The 18,734-nt window shown below is 37.6% G+C and overlaps 1 protein-coding gene across 1 annotated transcript in view; it reads right to left on the reverse strand.

Annotated features, from left to right (window-relative positions):
- Window positions 1-18,734, reverse strand: part of PSAT1 (phosphoserine aminotransferase 1) — a 40,430-nt gene that overhangs the window by 8,966 nt on the left and 12,730 nt on the right. Inside the window, exon 7 of the mRNA XM_069105521.1 lies at window positions 7,602-7,730. Within this exon, the coding sequence (XP_068961622.1) occupies window positions 7,602-7,730 (129 nt within the window). The remainder of the gene's footprint in view (window positions 1-7,601; window positions 7,731-18,734) is intronic.

The following is an 18,734-nucleotide window of genomic DNA, read 5'->3' on the forward strand; positions in this document are numbered from 1 at the left end:
GACCTCAGAGGTCATTTCCAGCCTAAAATCTGTAATCCTATGACCCCACTAAAGGGAAGAGTTTGACTCAGACACTGTCCTTTAGGTGTGTGACCAGCAAAAACAAAAGAAAAAAAGCCCTCAATATGGCAGCAGCACAAAGTTGGGTACATCTATCTGTCTAGTTCAGGTAGGGCTCGTTCTCTTGGCTTCCATAAGTACTTTTTACCCACTTCAGTAACTTTTCCTGCTCAAGCTCTCAATGTACTTCCCTAACTAACTTGTACTGGTATGTCTGTGTCTCATAAAACTCCCAAGAGCTGATGCCAAGGAGTTCCATTCATCTCTGAATAAGTGCTTAAACCCCCTGGAATATCAATGTTATATCAGTAGGAGGTAGGTGTAAAGAGAAAGCAGCATCCCAGGGGAATTTATAGTGGAAAAGGATACGGAATTCATAGTGCCTTCAGAAGGTGAGAATCAGAAAATAGGAAATTTGGCACTCAGCATTCCTCTAATGGCTTGGGACCGTTCTGGACTATTTGAACGAGGCAGTGAGATGAACTCATAGCAATCACGCCCTTGAGTGCACATCATTCCCTCCTACTAATGACTGCCAAGTTCACTGGAAAATCTACAAATAATGGCCTAACTGGGAATCCTTTTCCTCAATGAAACTCCCCCAGAATTATAGAAGAAGGTATAAGGAAAAACTGTCAAGGGTTATATAGTGAGTACATCCATCCAATGCTAACTTCCATTCTAAGGGAAGAATGTCTCAAGAAACAAAGAGACACTGGAGTGAACCCTACGTTCAAAGAATGTGAACATTAGAAATGACTTGAGGAGTTACTTAATCTGACCCCTGACAAAAATATGAATCCTCTTGAGAATACTGGATGACCCCAATTTTAGCCCCATATAATGGGGCTAAAATTATAGGCTACATCATTCTAAGAATAACACTGTTTATAGGTACTAAACCCTGAATGGGAGGGGATATTCTAAGGGGACAGAGGTCTCAGGACGAGATTGTCCCATATACTACACTATTAGTAATGGGGAATTCACTACCTACCAAGATCATCAATTCCATTTCTGGACTACTGTGACTGTTAAGTTCTTAGTTACACTGAGTTGACATCATTTATGCTTTCTAGTTCTACTTCTAAACTCTGGATACGTGAATAATAAGTCTAATTCCTTTTCCATATGGCAAACCTTTAAACACTAAAGACAGCAGTGATGCAACTCTTGCCAGGTCTCTTCTTCTAGGAGATAAACATTTGCAGTTCCTTCAAGTGATCTCTGAATATGAGATAGCACCTTGTCTTGCTTTTTTTGCAGAGGTGGGAGACTATGGGTAGGGGGTACTATACTATATACACTACACATACTATATACACTATATATACATGTGTCTGTGTGTGAATTATAGTACATTTGAATATATTATATTAGAAATATTATAGTATAATTTGTATATATACATTTTATATATCCTATCTATATGTATACTATATATTTCATGTCTCATATACACATACATATAGAACATGAATAGTGAAAAAATCTGACATTTATATGTGTGTCAGACTTGCACTGTTTTTTTTATTTTTATTTTTTTCTGTTTTTTAAGAGATTTCCTCTTGGATGGCAGAAGAGGAATCTATCGGGAATTATAAGTGATGTAAAAACAAGAGATAGCAATAATTTTCAAAAACTGATTCCTGAGAGAAGGCTTCACAATATAACATTAGTACAATTGTAATTTAGGTTTGGGAAACAGACCTTTCACATAGTTCCTGCTATGTTCTAGGTTCTGGTTCCATGATTCTGGGCAAGAGTCTGGCAGAGGTGCAGAAAAAGTATTGTGAAGACAAAATGGAAGATTTGGTACTCAGAATTCCTATAAAAATGCCTTGTAACAGTTTGAGCTATTTGAACTGGAAGGGAGAAAAGACTCAAGGGCGTCATGGGCATACGAGAGAGCCTCTATTCTGGTCCATGAACCAATGTTACGAAATAATGGTCTAACTGGGCATTCTTTTCCTTGATGAACTCCCTAAGAACTATGCTTCCCAGTCAACATCCATCACCCCTAGTTCCTAAACAAAAAAATCAGTAGCAAGAGGAGATGTTGATTGCACCTGGAAAGTAACTTATCTTATCCAAAAATCTGATTTTCAACCTCTGGGTTGAAGCACATTTTATCCATCCTTCTCTTGGGGGTTAGATTACCTGTATTGTCTCCAAGACAGAGAGAAAAGAGAAAATTTCAGAACAGCTCTTGGTAGATGCTGGGAAAACACTGGGGAGCTGCCAAGAAGTTAAGCACTGGCCATTTTAAGGTGACATCAACAACAGCAATCTGTTTTTGTCAGAAGAATAATTCTTCAAGAATATTTTTTTAATATAATATGGCATAGGAGACTGAGTGGTGAATTTGCATTCAGAAAGATCCTACTTTGAATCCTACTTTGTGGTTAATGATTGTGTAACCCTAGGCAAGTCACTTAACTTCTGAGTCTGTTTTCTCATTTGTAAAATGATAATAATGATGCCTATAGCACTAATATCACAAGGTTGCTGTGATGTCACAATGAGACAAAGGACACAAAGTGTCAACAGTTATTTATTATTAATGTTATAAATGGGATTTCTTGGGACAGGAGTACTTAGAAATTTAGAAAAAAATGCCAATAGTTTACATGAAGCCTAGGACATATAGCTTGTTTATAGGTACAAAAACCTGAATGGGAGGGGACAGAGCTCTCAGTACAAAACTGTCCCATATACCCTTGAATTGACAACTGTCTACCTGAGCATGAATGTCCTAGCTGCGGTATAACTGTCAAAGTGAATCATGGGAAAAAAGGGTACTCAGAAGTTTCCCTCCCCTTTAGCTCCATCTATTCTTTTAAAATTTCATCTTTTCTACCTTTTCCCAAGATGTCTGCCTTTTCCCAGAATCATTCCCTAGTCCCTTTACATTCAAGTTTTGACCATATGCTCATGTATTTAGAAATACATTTTTTGTTGTTTTTTTTTTCCCTTTTAATTGTCCATTTCCTTAAAAAATTATATGTAAGGGGCGTCTAGGTGGTGCAGTGAATACAGCACCAGCCCTGGAAGCAGGAGAACCTGAGTTCAAATCCAGCCTCAGAGAATTAACACAAAAATTAGCTGTGTGACCTTGGGCAAGTCACTTAACCCTAATTGCCCTCCAAAAAAACAAAACAAAAATTTATACATAAGAGGGAAGTCCAACAAGACAACAGAGAAGAGGGGAATATAGGAAGTATTGCCATTGGAGAAAGTTGTTTTCCACAAAAAGAACAAAATGTTTTGAAATTAAAAAGGTTTAATGACGTTATTGGAATGAAATCAGGGGTTTCTAAAATCAGCATTTAGAAATAAGAACCATTCTAGTAGCATTTTTTAATCTGGGGAAAAGGTTCTTAATGGAAAAAATTTATATGTATATGTATGTATGTATTTGTGTGCATAATACTGGTTAGGAAGAGAACACAGGGGAGAATTCAAAGGGACTGGGAAACAAGAGTAGAATAGGTTTCAAGATAAGAACCATGGGGAAGTTTCAGAGAACTATGCCATGATTGGATTAGGTCAATGGTTCAATTATCATCAAGAGCACTGTGTTCCTTACATAAGGTTACTACCAGGAGGCAAATCCAAGGGTAAGGGGATTAAAACCTTTATATTCCCAGATGGTTTCCCCAGGCCCGGCTGCAAAAAAATACAGAAAGGTCTCAGTATATAATGGGAGTAAAATTGTAGGCTGCATCATTCCAAGAGCCCAGCTTTTTCCATTTAGCCAGAGCACAGCTATAGATGTATACAAAGGTAGTAAGGATGATGGTAAATCCCAGATTCCTGCTTCTAACTATGCCTCATCACTAAAAGTTTCTAGCAACTATATTTGTCTAGTAGCCTTTGGAGGGACAAGTCCAGGCTGTTGAATGCCTAGGATGATCACCCAGCATCAGGCCCTGGGGGAGGCAGAAGGGGAGTATTGGTATGGCTAGAGATCTTATCAATCTTACCTACTACAATTCCCATCATGGACTTTCCACCTTAGACTCCTAACCTTCTGTCCCCAACATGTGCTAGGTTTAGTATTCCTATTTCTCTAGTTTTACTTTGCTATATTGGCTTCCTGGAATTCTAATCCTTCAAGACCCAGCTCATTTTCTACCTTCATCATAAAATCTTCTGTTTGCTCTAAGACACAACAATTTTTCCCTAATTCTAAACTCCTAAATCAGTTCCACACATTCCAAAATCTGATAATATACTATCTTGTACGGGCCTGTTAATGGGGCACTATGGAAAAAAATGGCAGATTCTCAAACAATGGACTTAATGACCAGACAAAATGGCTCTGCCATTTCCTAGCCCTAGGTTTCCTATTTGTAAAATGAGAGGGATGGAGCAAATGACCTTTAAGGTCCCTCCCAGATCTAAATCTATAATTTCATGACTATAAACCTTTTAAGGACAGCAATTAAATCTCATGTTTTTTAATTCTTCCATAGTACCTAGCATGGTGATGGGCATTTAAAAAAAGGATAGTCATTGGGGTGGCTAGGTGGCACAGTGAACAGAGCACTGGCCCTGGAGTCAGGAGGACCTGAGTTCAAATCTGGCCTCAGACACTTAACACAAAAAACTAGGCATATGACCTTGGGCAAGTCACTTAACCCCAACTGGCCTACCTTCTGATCCTTACTAGCCTTCATAGAAGCCTGGATATGTCCCTTAACCTTTCTGGGCTTGGAGGAATAATTCTATTTGAATTAACTACCTCATGGCATTGTTATGCTAAAAGTGCTTTGTAAATCTTAAAGTCATAGAATTTTATGATACTGTTATTACAAACTAGAGAACCCATACATGAATTAATCCTAATGATACATTAAACATAAAGTTGGAAAACTGACTTTATGGCTTCAAGCCCCATAAATAAATCATCATCATCATCATCATCATCATCATCATCCACAGATAATTAAGGTAGACTCCCAGATCCTTGAGTCCATGCCCTACAGTGAACTAAAGAGAGGGTTTGGACAAGAGTAGCATGGGAGGGCCCAGAACGGATGGGTTATGATCTATAACACTGGCAGTCATATCCATGTTTCTGAGATCATAGATCCATTTGAGGACAATAATAGCAAAGAGGATACTCTACAGAACAACAGTGATGACTACATAATAAAAGATAAAACTGATACCTATTTTCCCAGTCCTAATCCCTTTGTCCCCCAGGCCACCAAGACCCCATCTAGGGTAGCTGGGAAGAAAAAGTAACACGGCTGCTAAGGACGAGCTAGGAATAGTCCTTCTGAACAGATGGAAAACCACCAGGCCTCGCCAACTACTCTGTCACTGCATCCTAAGGTATTTTGGGCCTTACCATCTGCCCTGGTGGGATGCCCTTCTAATTGCTGGGCACTGCCATCTTACTGGATGCTGTGCCCTAAAGACCCCTGGGCCTTGCCATGACATTGACCCCGACATTGACTGCTACTTTTTTATGCATTATCTTTCCCAGTTAAAGAATGAGCCCCTTGAGTGTGTAAATTGCCTCACTTTTTCTATTTGCATCCCAACTGCCTAGAACACAGTTCTTGATATATAGTAAGCCCTTATTAAATACTGCTTCATTTGTTTATTCATTCATTATTACTTCAAGCACTTGAAAGCAGTGTGGCATTAGTGACGAGGGGAAGAAAAAGCTCTATTAAAAATGCCCTTTAATCCAATCCAACTATAGTGGTTTGGGATACCAGAAAAAAAAATCCATTCGCTGGTATGTTAACAAGTATCTGGTTCGCTGATTACTTTTGCTTGCTGGCAATGGAACCCAAGAAAATGTTTTAAAATGACAAGATGTTCAAATGCAATTATCAATTTAAATTACATAATCTTCCTTTCAAAAAATTTTAGTGATATTTTACTCTTAAATAGGTGATGCTTCCTGTCTGATGCTATGGCTGAAGGAAAAGTGGGCGTGTTAGCCTCATTCCCATTACAGCATAGTAAGAAAGTCCTCTTGTTTCACATTTAAAGCTTTTTGTAACCTGGCTCCAGCTTCTCCTTACCTTTTCAGGTTCATTCTTCATTAATCCCCTTCATGTAATCTATGTGCAGCCAAAAGTGGCCTATTTTGTTCCTCAACAGAACATTTTCTTCTGTGCCTTAGTATCAGCTGTCTGTACCCTAAACCGGGGGTACTGCCCCTCTCCCATCATTGGTTTTGCCACGGCATCTTATAAGATCATGGCCACCAATGTATAAGAACAAGCCTCTGGAGGCTGGGAACATTTCACAGAATCTAGTCAAGGCCATGAGAGATAAATCTCCTAATCTCCATGTGAACAAGTTAAATGTCAGTCCTGGCTTGGACTAAATCAGGCTCTCCCTCACTTCTCTTTCTCCCTTCCTCAGACCATGAACCAATTACAAAGTACACAAAACATGGATTTTTTCTTGGATGTAACAGATTAACACCTTGCTTCCCTATCACTCTCTTCCACAGAATCCCTAGGAAGTTGAGGAAAATTAGTAACACACTTCATCAGTAACACACATTAGAGATGGGATCTTTCCTGTACAAAAGAGGAAAGCTGAGAAACCATTTCTGGAGCTTCCACTTTCCTTCCCATATGTTGGTCTGATACAAACGTGGAGAGTGATACTATCCCCTATCTCCAACCTAGATGGCAAGGAGAGGGCAGCTAGGTGGACCAGTGGAGTCAGGAAGACCTGAGTTCAAATCTGGATCTGGATACTCACTGGTTGTGTGACTGTGGGCAAGGAAGTCACTTAACCTCAGTTTGCCTTGGAGGCAGATAAGTGGCTCATTGGAAGGAATTCTAGACCTGGAATCAGGAAGACATGATGGCCAAATCTGTCCTCAGACACGCACTAGCTCTGTGACCCAGGGCAGTCCCTTAACTTCTGTTTGCTTTAATCCACTGGAGAAGGAAATGGCAAATCACTTCAGTATCTTTGCCAAGAAAACCCCACACAGGGTCATGAAGAGTCAGTCATGACTAAACAACAACTGTCTCCAGCCATCCTGGAGTAGGGTCCTGTTGGCCAGAAAAAAAAGTCATTCAATAAATCTCATTTGAATAGGTAGGTTGTGTACATGGCTTCCTCCTTTTCTTTCCCAGTATGAAAGCTGACTTACCACAAAATCACTTATTTGCAAAGGCATCTTCTGCCAAACATAGGAATTAAGATAGGTAGGAGAATTTAATGAATTCTTTTTATTTTAAGGGGAAAAAATCCTCTGAACACTGAAAAATAGCAAAAATTCTAATGCTCACCTCGGGTAGAAATTAAAGAGCTTCAAGCAGCAAGAGAGCTAAACAACATGACAAGGGTGATTTTCTAATATTCCAGGAAGTCTAGGAAGGAAGTGATTAGTCCTTTTTTCCCCCAGAGGATTGTGGGCACTTAATTAAAAAATGCTTGTCATTAATGACATTAATGCCAGTGATGACATGAACATCAAATGAATGATGCAGTATCACATACATACACTTTTAAATTAACAAGAAACACAAAAGGAGATCATATCAACTTACACATAGAATCCTTGGGATTCATCAATGATATCATAAATCATTTGAGATTTGATGAGGCTAAGTTTCTCCATAGCTGTAGCACCACCATTGTTCTTAATCCATTCCAGGACCAAGCCCATGACATAGATGCTGAAATAGTTACAAAAGAAGATATTTAGTTTAGTTATGATAAGCAAAAAAGGACACATGCAGGTGGCATAGCAGGAATCACTGATCAGGCTTAGACATCTTATTTACTTCCCACTGCTTTAAAGACCTAGAAATACTACTACTATCACCACCAACACCACTACTACTACTGCTATTAATAATAATAATAATAATTTGAGCCTTATGGGACTCAAAGTTTTACTAAAAGTCCTTTCTTTACAACAACCTTGTAACAGACAGCACAAATACCATTGTCCCAAGTTTACAGATACAAAAACTGAGGCTTGCCAATGGTTACCCATCTAGGAACCAGGATTCACACCCAGGTCTCTTGACTTTAAGGCATTTCTAGGCCTTTTGGACCCTGGTACAGAAGCAGGTTTATAGAATAGAGAACAAAAGCAATGGCATTTCAAACATCTACAGGAGTGGTAGTTGAAGAAGCATCTCCAGAGATCCACTCTAATCTTGCAAAGCCTTTTTTTTTTAAACAAAGAGAGAAGTGGCATACTACTATTTTGCAGTTTGTTCTTAAAGACAGTGGGAGAAAGCCAAGTTGTTTTAGGGAGACAGACAGAGGGAGAATGCAGTGAAGTTCAGCTATTCATAGCCACATTCTCTTCAGTAGATCTGGGATGGTGGTACTTGACCTCTATGTAAAAAAACCAACTCATTCTAAATCCTAAAAGGATTCCCAATGGCTATAGGGTGTAAGTCCCAGGTAGTCAGGTGTAATGACAAGAGTGTCCACCTCATAAGGTTGCTGTCAATAAAATATGTAAAAGAACACTGTGAATTCATTGCTGTGATCAAGTCACCTGTGTACCTGGACAATTTAGACCTTTAATCCACTCATTTCTTCAGACACAAAGGAAATCTGGCCCAGTCCCTCAAAACACTCAGTCCACCACTCAGAAAGGATCAGCTCTACTTGTCAAAAGTTATGTAAATGTGAGATATTAGTGTTATCATCCATCAACAACGATGTTTTTAGAAGATGAAATCTGGCTACAAACAATGCACTCTTCTACCTCCACACTGTATTTCTCCTGGTGGTATCTTTTGGATATTTCCTTCTGAAAGCTTTAGCGGAAATTATTATATCTACTAACTGGTCTGTCAATCAATCAACAAGCATTTTTTTTTGCTTTTTGGAGGGCAATTGGGGGTAAGTGACTTGCCCAAGGTCACACAGCTATTTTTCGTGTTAAGTGTCTGAGGCCGGATCTGAACCCAGGTCCTCCTGACTCCAGGGCCGGTGCTCAACAAGCATTTATTAAGGACTCACCAAGTAAGTGCTAGGTATGGAGAGTACAAAGACAAAAGTGTAACCATCCTTGACCCCAAGGGTCTTCCATTCTGTAGGGGACAATAACACACATGTATATCACGTACATATACACATAACTATATATGTGTGTATGTATATATTATAGAAAAATATAGATGGAAAAGGCACTAGCAATTTGGCAGGGAGAGGGTAGGAAATCAGGAAAGGCTTCATGTAAAAGGATATAACCTTTGGCTAAACCTTGAAAGAAACTATGGATTCTAAGAGTCAAAGTTAAGGCTGAGAGAAGAGTATATTCCAAGCACAAGGGTCAGACCAGGCCCCTTGGCAGAACAAGATAGTAAGAATGGGGTAAGAGGTAATCTGAGTTTCAGGTGCTTCCATATTTAAAACCACCTTACACCCCCACCTGCTTTCTTAGGGGACCTGAGCCTTATTTGGGGACATGGATTCAAGACAGAGCTGGCCCAGACCTAGCTCATCATCACAGCCCATCTGTGACTAGGACAAGAAGACAAGTCCTCTGAGAACCATAAGATTACAATGTACTAAAGACAAGATTCTCAGGGAGGAATCCTAGTCTCTGCAACCTTGCTCCTAATGCACTCCTAGTTCCTGGGAGTCTTACAACATTTCAAATGTTCCAGGGCTACATAAACATCTTAGGACCATGTACATTTACATGTCTTGGGGTCAAGAGATGATAAAAGCCTTATAACATATAGTCCAAAAATGTTTTATAATCTGACCCCAAATCTCCCTAATACCATTTCAACAACTTAAAGGTCCTCTTAGCTTAATTAAGTGGAAAGAACCTGGGATATAGAGTAGAAAGCCTGGTTTCAAGTGTCAGCTTCACAACTCACCAGCTACTGAGCCTTACACAATCATTTAATGCCTCAAGTTTTCTTATCACTAAACCCAGGAATAATAATGTGAGCACTACCTTTGTCAGAAGACTATTGTAAAGATCTAATGAGATAAGTATTATAAAAAGCTTAAGAGATAATTATTATTAACTTCAAGGTTCATTATTTTCTTTTTACACATATTATGTTATCAACCTTAAAACCCCATTTGCAAATCAACTGCCCTAAACTGCTTCAATATCATCTTTAACAAGGTTAGCATGTAGGCCTGCAAAAATGCCTGGGGCCTTTCAATTGACTTGTTCATCCTCATACTACTCAAAGTAGAATTGGATTTTTAGAACTATTTAAAAATCACAGTATCAACTAAAAGTCTCACATTTTTATATACTGTACATTAAGGATAATTAATAATAACAACAAGACATTATATATACATACAATACTAATGTCATTCCACCACCTTAAGTTCTTCACAAATAATCCTACAAGTTCTGGGAATTTCTCCACGAGTGCTTTGATGACTGATTATGTTAACTCAGCAAACCAAATGAATTTAGAACTTTGTGATTCAGTTACATGGTCCTCCCAGCGACAGCTGAGAATTATTGTACTCAGCACATTCCTAGGAAGTATGGTTATAGAACTGGTACCTTGGAAACAAACACTTCCTTTTCCCTGTTTCACCTTGGGATTTTTGTCCTAACATAATCTACGTTATTACATAGAAATATCTAGGAGATAATCACAAGTTCTCTCTAAATAGAATTTGACTTAATGTTCTTTCCCTGAAATGGCCTCCTTCCCATCTTGGTTGAGATGACAGAAAAGTTACCCTGCTGGGGTGGGTGGGGGTGGGAGGTGGGCAAGCTGGTGGAGAAAAGGCAGGGACTTGCCTGAGCTCTCTTGAATTTCCCTCCAAAAAACTTTAAATAATGCCTCTAAACAAATTATGGAGTAGCAGGGCCTACAAAAGCGCGGGGTGAAACAATTTCCTAGCCCAAGACAACTCAGAAGGTCAGCAGGAAAAGTCTGTCACACAGGGGTCAGTGTGGCGTGCAGTCCAGCACAGGCCACAGTAAACCAGCAGCAAGCCTTGGGGGAGACAGAATCAGCTGCTGCAGCAGCTGCTTCTGGAACTTCCAGCTCACAGACAGGAAGGGGCTCAGACAACTGGTCAGAAGGAAATTGCAGGAGTCTCTTTGCTGGCACTGGATGAAGGGCCCTGTTGCATTATCCGTACTCAGATCTAGGCCATAGCTCTGGGTGGCATTCCCAGGGGGAAGCAGAGCCCTAGCGCAGCAGAGCTTGTGGCCACAAGGGAGGAGGGACTCTGGTTACAATTCCAGAGCAGAAGAGTGCTTGTGGTTACTCAAAGACCAGAGCACAGGCCAGAAGAGAAGCAAATACACCTCTCCATAGGTCATACCACCTAGGAAGAATTGAAAGCTTATAGACCTCCCCTCCCCCCCCCAACTAGCTCTGAAAACAGCTTCATAAAAAGCTTGAAGCTTGGGACAGTGTCCCCTCTACCCTGGGAGCAGAGAACAACTTTGATATAAAGTTAAAAGTAAAAAAAAAAAAAATAGACTGGAAATTGAGCAAACAACAACAAAATGTGACCATGGGCAGTTACTATGATGACAGGGAAGCTCAAAACATAAATTCAGAAGAAGACAACAAAGTCAACATTTCTATATCCAAAGCCTCAAGGAAGAATGTGAATTGGTCTCAGGCCCAAAAAGAATTCCTGGAAGGGCTCAAAAAGGATTTTAAAACTCAAATAAGAGAGGTAAAGGAAAAACTGGGAAAAGAAATTAGAGTGGTGCAAGAAAATCACAAAAAAAGAGTCAATAGTTTGCTAAAAGAGGCACAAAAAATACTAAAGAAAATAACATTAAAAATAGAATAGGATAAATGATAAAAGAGGCACAAAAATCCAATGAAAAGAACTCCTTAAAAAACAGAATTGACCAAATGGAAAAGGAAGTACAAAAGCTCAATAAAGAAAATAATTCTTTAAAAGTCAAAATTGGGCAAGTGGAAGCTAATGACCCCATGAGACATCAAGAATCAATAAAACAAAATCAAAAGAATGAAAAAATTGAAGAAAATGTACAATATTTCATTGGAAAAACAACTGACCTGGAAAACAGATTCAGGAGAGTTATTTTAAGAATTATTGAACTACCTGAAAGACATGATAAAAAAAAAAAAGAGAGAGAGACTAGGCATCATCTTTCAGGAAATTATCAAGGTAAACTGCCTTCATATTTTAGAACATGAGGGTAAAATAGAAATTGAAAGAATCCACTGTTCACCTCCTGAAAGAGATCTAAAAATGAAAACTCCCAGGAACATCACAGCCAAATTCCTGAGTTCAAGGAGAAACTATTGTAAGGAGCCAGAGAGAAATACCTAAATATCATGGAGCCACAGTCAGGATAACACAAGATTTAACAGCTTCTACATTAAAGGATCAGAGAGGGCTTAGAATATGATATTCCAGAGGATGAAGAGCCTTGGATTGCAACCAAAAATTCACCTTCTCAGCAACACTGGGCATAATCCATCAGGCAAAAAAATTGACATTCAATAAAACAGAGGGTTTTCAAGAATTCTGGATGAAAAGACCAGAGTTAAATAGAAAATCTGACTTTCAAATACAAGACTCAAGAGAAGTCAAGAAGAAAGGAAAGCAGAAAATAGAAATCATAAAGAATTCAATTAAGTTAAATTGTTTACATTCCTACATAGGAAGATCATATTTGTAACTCCTAAGAACTTTCTCATTATTAAGGAATTTAGAAGGAACACATACACACACATATACATATACACACACATAAATATAGAGAGAGAGCAGATGAGTATGAATTGAATATGATGGGGATGGCTAGGTGGCACAGTGAATAGAGCACCACCCCTGGAGTCAGTAGGACCTTAGTTCAAATCCGGCCTCAGACATTTAACATTTACTAGCCGTGTGACCTTGGGCAAGTCACTTAACCCCAATTGCCCTACCTTCCCCCCTCCAAAAAAGCAAAAAAACTAATGAATTGAATATGATGGGATGATCTCTAAAGAAACAAAACAAAACAGGTGAAGGGTGAGAAAGAGGAATGTCCTGGGAGAAGGAGGGAGAGGTAGTATTTCTACTATAGTCATTTACTACTGTGTACTGTGTACCTAATCTATTCCACTCATTCACTACTCTATTTCTTAGCCAATACCAGATTGTTTTGATGATTACCTCTTTACAATATAGTTTGAGATCTGGTACAGCTAAGCTACCTTCTTTTACATTTTTTTACACTGATCTCCTTGATATTCTTGACCTTTTGTTCTTCCAGATTAATTTTGATACTATTTTTTTCTTGCTCTATAATTCTTTGGTAGTTTTATTGGCATGGAACTGGATAAATAAATTAACTTAGGCAACATTGTTATTTTTATTATATTGGCTCAGTCTACCCATGAACAATGAATATTTCTCCAACTGTTTAGATATGTGAAAAGTATTGTATACTCAAGTTCATATAATCTTTGGATTTTTCTTAGCAGGTAGATTCTATCTGGATCCAATTCTCATCTGAGGTAATTCTTTTTTTTTTTAATTTTTTAAAAGCAATTGGGTTTAAGTAACTTGCTCAAGGTTACATGGCCAGTTATTTCTGGGTGTGGTGCTGAGTATCTCAGCCTGGATTTGATCCAGGTCATCCCGACACTGGAGCCAGTGCTCTTACTCGCTGAGCCACCTGGCCGCCCTGAGGTAATTCTTTGCAGAGTAAACATGTTATAAATTTGGAGTGGAAATTTTGAAAAACTTTAACTATGCTCACCAATTTCCCAAGTTAAAACAATCTTATACCCTTCACCTGATTTCTTAGAAAACCTAAACTGTCTTTGGATATGTGGATTTAAGACAGCGCTGGTCTCTGCCTAGAACTGAGCACAAATGGGTTAAATAATATCAGAATGAGGGGTGGCCAGGTGGCTCAGCAAGTAAGAGCACTGGCTCCAGTGTCGGGATGACCTGGATCAAATCTGGGCTCAGATACTTAGCACCACACCCAGAAATAACTGGCCATGTAACCTTGAGAGCAAGTTACTTAACCCCGATTGCTTAAAAAAAAAAAATATCAGAATGAGATCCTTTATTTTAATCCAGAGCCCAGACATACAGCATGAAAGTCCATTCATTTCCCATGGCTACTGATTAAATATTTGAAGGCCATTTATCCACTGCAACATTAATATATACATACATGTATATGTATATGTATATAATACACACACATACATACACATATATTCAAAGCCTCCTGCAATGGAAATGCAAATTTAAAGATCTTCCCTGCCCCTGGGCCCCTTGATAGGCTTAAGAGACCCTGAGAACCTTCCGTGATTTGAAAATATACTCTGCCTCCTAATAGGCTGAATGTGGTCACATTGGAGCCTGTGGCAGAAGGCTTGGTTTTCAGGAATGCGCACACCTTGATGCTGTGTGATTGGGCAGTGGGTCAAGAGGGTGGTTACATTCTCTGACCCAGGAGAAGGCTATATAATCCCTGATCTGAGGCTTTGCTTTGGGGCTCACTTTGAGAAGTGTTCTGTGATTTGATCAGATGAGACTCTGGGAAGCCGTTGTTGAGAGCCCCCAGGCTTTGAAAAACCCAGATGTTGATTTGGTATGGATGTAATGGTTGGACAGTTTGGAAACCTGTCTACTTGATCTGTTTCTCTGTCTTGATAATTCTGTCTGTATACTCTGAAGTTCGGGGTGCTGACCTTTTTCCCCTGAACTAGGTAAATGATACATATTTCACTGATTAAAGTAAGCTTGTTAACCCATTTTGAGTTGCTTTCCTTTAGCAAAGCAGATGTAAGAACCTGTGTTGGCAGCCACCCTGGGGATGCTGGGGTGCTTGCTGCTACACCTCCTGACATTCTATTTTGATTACCTAAAAAACAAACTAATCAAAGGCCTTTCATCTTTTCAAAGGCTACATTGTTTTATGTGATGATAAAGAATGTCCTTTAATTTTCCATGTTTATAACAACTCTTATCTCAAAATGATTAGGGAATAAAACTTAATTATACATCCCTTTTTCATTTCCCCATTAAGCCTTGACTATTCATCTATTTGCTTTCTAAATGTGAATAATCTAACTTTTAACTTTATAAATACAAATAATTAAAATATTTAAGATACCCCTCTAGACAGTTCAGGTGAATTATAGTAGAAAATTCAATTAACTGGAATATAATTTTCCTATATTCTACTTTCAGAAGGGGAAACACACACAAAACAACTTTCACAGAATATCCTAAGAAATTGATATACATTCAATCCAAACACTAACATGAGAAGGTTTTCACTAATGATAAAAAAAAAAGCAGCCCCCAACTGAAATGCTTATTAGATCTGATAGTCCTAACTGACAAATATATAATTATGTTCACTATACTATATTCTCTTAAGACAAGAAAGTATACTCACACACTTGAGAAACATTTTCAATAAGGATAAAAACTATACTCAAAAAGGGTTTATGTCATAATATTAGTTATGTAGATAAAAAATAAACCTAAAATATTCCAAACTCCAAATGTTTCAAGGTTATATTGTACATATCCCAACTGTTTTATATCATGGAAACACTGAATAAATCATCCAGAAATCCTGACTAGATTGTAAACTCAACCAAGAAAAAAAATCACTTTTTAAAATAGTGGCTCTGTGATTCAAGGCAACTCTCTGAGATCACCTAAACTTCTGATCAGTCATCCATTTGCATTTGTAGAGGAAGGCCCTTACTTTGTTCTATCAAAAGCAAAAAAAAATTAATAAAAATGAAAAGATGTAATAAAAATAAAATTTAAAATAAAATAAAAACTAATCTAGTCAGAAATAATTTCCCACAGAAGTTTGTTCTTGGGAAATACACCAAAGAGTTTCAGTCTCTTTGAAGGTGGAGGAAATACATATGAAAGAACTTCCATTATGCATTTAATTGTGACCAACCAGGAGGAACTGATCAGTGATGTGAAAGGATCTTCCAGGAACCCCAGAAAAAAGTGCCTCATCTATGATCTCCGAAGAATTCCTATCAGACACAGACATAATATCAGACTTTAGAGTTCAAAAATGAAAAGAATGGTACTAATTTTGGGGTAAAGTCATATAACAACAAGCAGTAAGTGTTCCAAAACCAATTACGTCCTTTCATTTAGTGATCCTATAATGAGAATGTTATTAAAAATGAGGGGGAAGGAATCTGAGATCTATTAATATAAAATATCCACAAAATTTTTTTTAATTACAAAAAAAACCCTAGAAAATCACACTTTAGGGAATGGCTGAGCAAGTTATCTATGACCCTATGAATATAATGTAAGGTTGCTACACCCTAAAAATGACAACTATGAATGAGGAAATACATATGAAGAAAAAGACTTTTAGATAAAGTGATGGGGAATAAAAGCAGATGTATATTGAAATACTCAGGTTTCATAGGGGGATGGTAAGGCTTGTTCAGAATAAAATTTTAAAAACAGAATTAGAAAAATGGAGTCTGGGCCAGGCCTACATAAAATAAGAAAAGCAACAAAAACTGAAAACAATAAAGAAGAAAAATGTTCCAGGGCGAGGGAGGAAAGTGACATTTCTGTTACTGTTTCATTAAAGTTGATTTACACTTTTTGAAATTTGTAAACAATAGTTTTACAGATGGTCATTTTTTATTTTAGCTGAAATTTTGTTTTTGTTGATGGCTACCACGCGACAAATTTTAAAAGAAAAGGTACGTCTTAAGGAAATAAGAGATTAAGAGGGATGGATGGTAGACTCTCAGAAATGAAATTCTGATGATACAATCTCCAATTAACGTAATGAGAAAATAACAGAAGCCACTAAAAAAAAAAACAACCTAGTTGCTTGCTTAATGTGATAGGCTCAGACTTTTAAAGGACATGTATAAAAAGATGAGGAAGGCTTATAAAAAAGGATGAGTGCTACTTGGTGGCATAGACCTTTAAGAATATCAAAAGCAAAATCTTAAACTGAGACTACAGAAAAAGGAGATCAGAATAACCCCAAAAAAAGGTTTTTTAAGAAGGATAAAGAAGAAATATAGTGCTTGGAAAAAATGGAATAATACTAATAACAGATGAGAAGGTGCAAACTATATGATCTCTATAAAGCAAAATTATCTTAAGACTGAAATGGGTAGAATAAACATGATTAAGGGAAAACTGAAATAGATCAGGCAATAGTAGCAGGTCGGTTTACTTCCTATGGGACCTTCATCAAGTCACTCCCTTCTCTGTGTCCATTTCCCTATTAGTAAAATATAAAGATTAGACTAAATCAGGGATTCTTAATCTGAAGGCCATGAATTTGTCTTCTGGATTTTTTAAAAAATATATTGATAACTATACTTCAATATAACTGATTTTCTTGTTTTTAACTTTCTAAATGTAAATAACATTTAACTTTACAAATGTGAATAATTAAAATAATTGTTAGATTTATCCCAGTCTAAACTTAAAAACATTTGTTTGAGAAGGAGTCCATAGGCTTCACCAAACTGCCAAACAGTACAAAGAAAAGGTTAAGAGTTCTTGCATTAAATGACTTCTAAATTTCCTTCTGGGTCTAAATCCTGTGACAGTGGCTTTAAAGAAATTCAAATCTCTCGGTCCAAATGAATACTATCACAAGCATTATCATGAAAGATTTTGCAAATGTTACTTCTGAGCCCATAGTCTTCAAAGATTGTGAAGAAATAAGAAAGGTATCAAAAGTCTTGTTTATATCTAATATCCTACTTTTCAAGAAAAGGTAGATTCTGGATAGTACAGATTAATGAAATGTTTTGTGGCCACTTAAAAAGTAAGCAATGCTAGCTATACATCAATATGGGCCCTACAGAACAAATCTTTGCAAACTAATCTAATTTCCCTTATCAGTGGGATTTCAATAAGACAGTCCATCAGAAGCATGAGATTATAGATATAATCTAAATGCCAACAATACATGTAACAAAGTTTGCTTGTCAGATTCAACACTTTTATTACTCATGACTAAGACAAAAAAAAATAGGTTCACAAAATTTGCTGATATCATAGAATTATGGAGGATAATCAATAAACTTTAGGACTGAATCATGCTCCCTAAATATTGATAGACTCGGATAAATCTAACAAGAAGAAATTTAATACAGATAAATATAAAATCTGTTACATAAATTTCCCAATTGCCCTCCAAAAAGCAAAAAAAAAAAACTTAAGAGTTTAATTTGGCCGTAGGCTCAATGAATCTGCAAGGTGTTGTGGCTGCCAAAAATGCTGATACTATCTTGGGTTTTCTTTAACAAAAGCATAACATCCAGAAAAGTGGAAGGAGACCTACTATATCCTATGTTAGCAAGATGACACATGGAAGAGTATACCTATTTCTGGAAACCAAAATGACTGGAGTTCAGCCAGAAGGGAACAACCACCATATAAAAAAGTATTCTATAAGAAGTACAAGTAGAGACCACAGACTTGGGAACAAGACAAAAGGAAATTTAGGGGGCCATGACAGTTTTCTTTGACTGTCTCAAGGCTATTATATCAAAGAAGAATTAAACATTCTATAAAGCTCAAAGAAGGCAAAAACTAGTACCCATAGCAAGAAGTTACAGAGAGACAGATTTAAGTGTTGAGGGAGAATCTATTCACTGCTTTTAGCTAGCCATGCTCTGGCTAAAACTTTTCCTGAGTGACGTCTCTCCCAAACTACGATGTATTTAACTATTTTCCATTTATTCTGC

The sequence above is a fragment of the Petaurus breviceps genome, unplaced genomic scaffold (genome assembly GCF_028583685.1).
Source record: "Petaurus breviceps papuanus isolate PSGF00001 unplaced genomic scaffold, PetGlider_PUasm1.0 138, whole genome shotgun sequence".
NCBI lineage: Eukaryota > Metazoa > Chordata > Mammalia > Diprotodontia > Petauridae > Petaurus > Petaurus breviceps.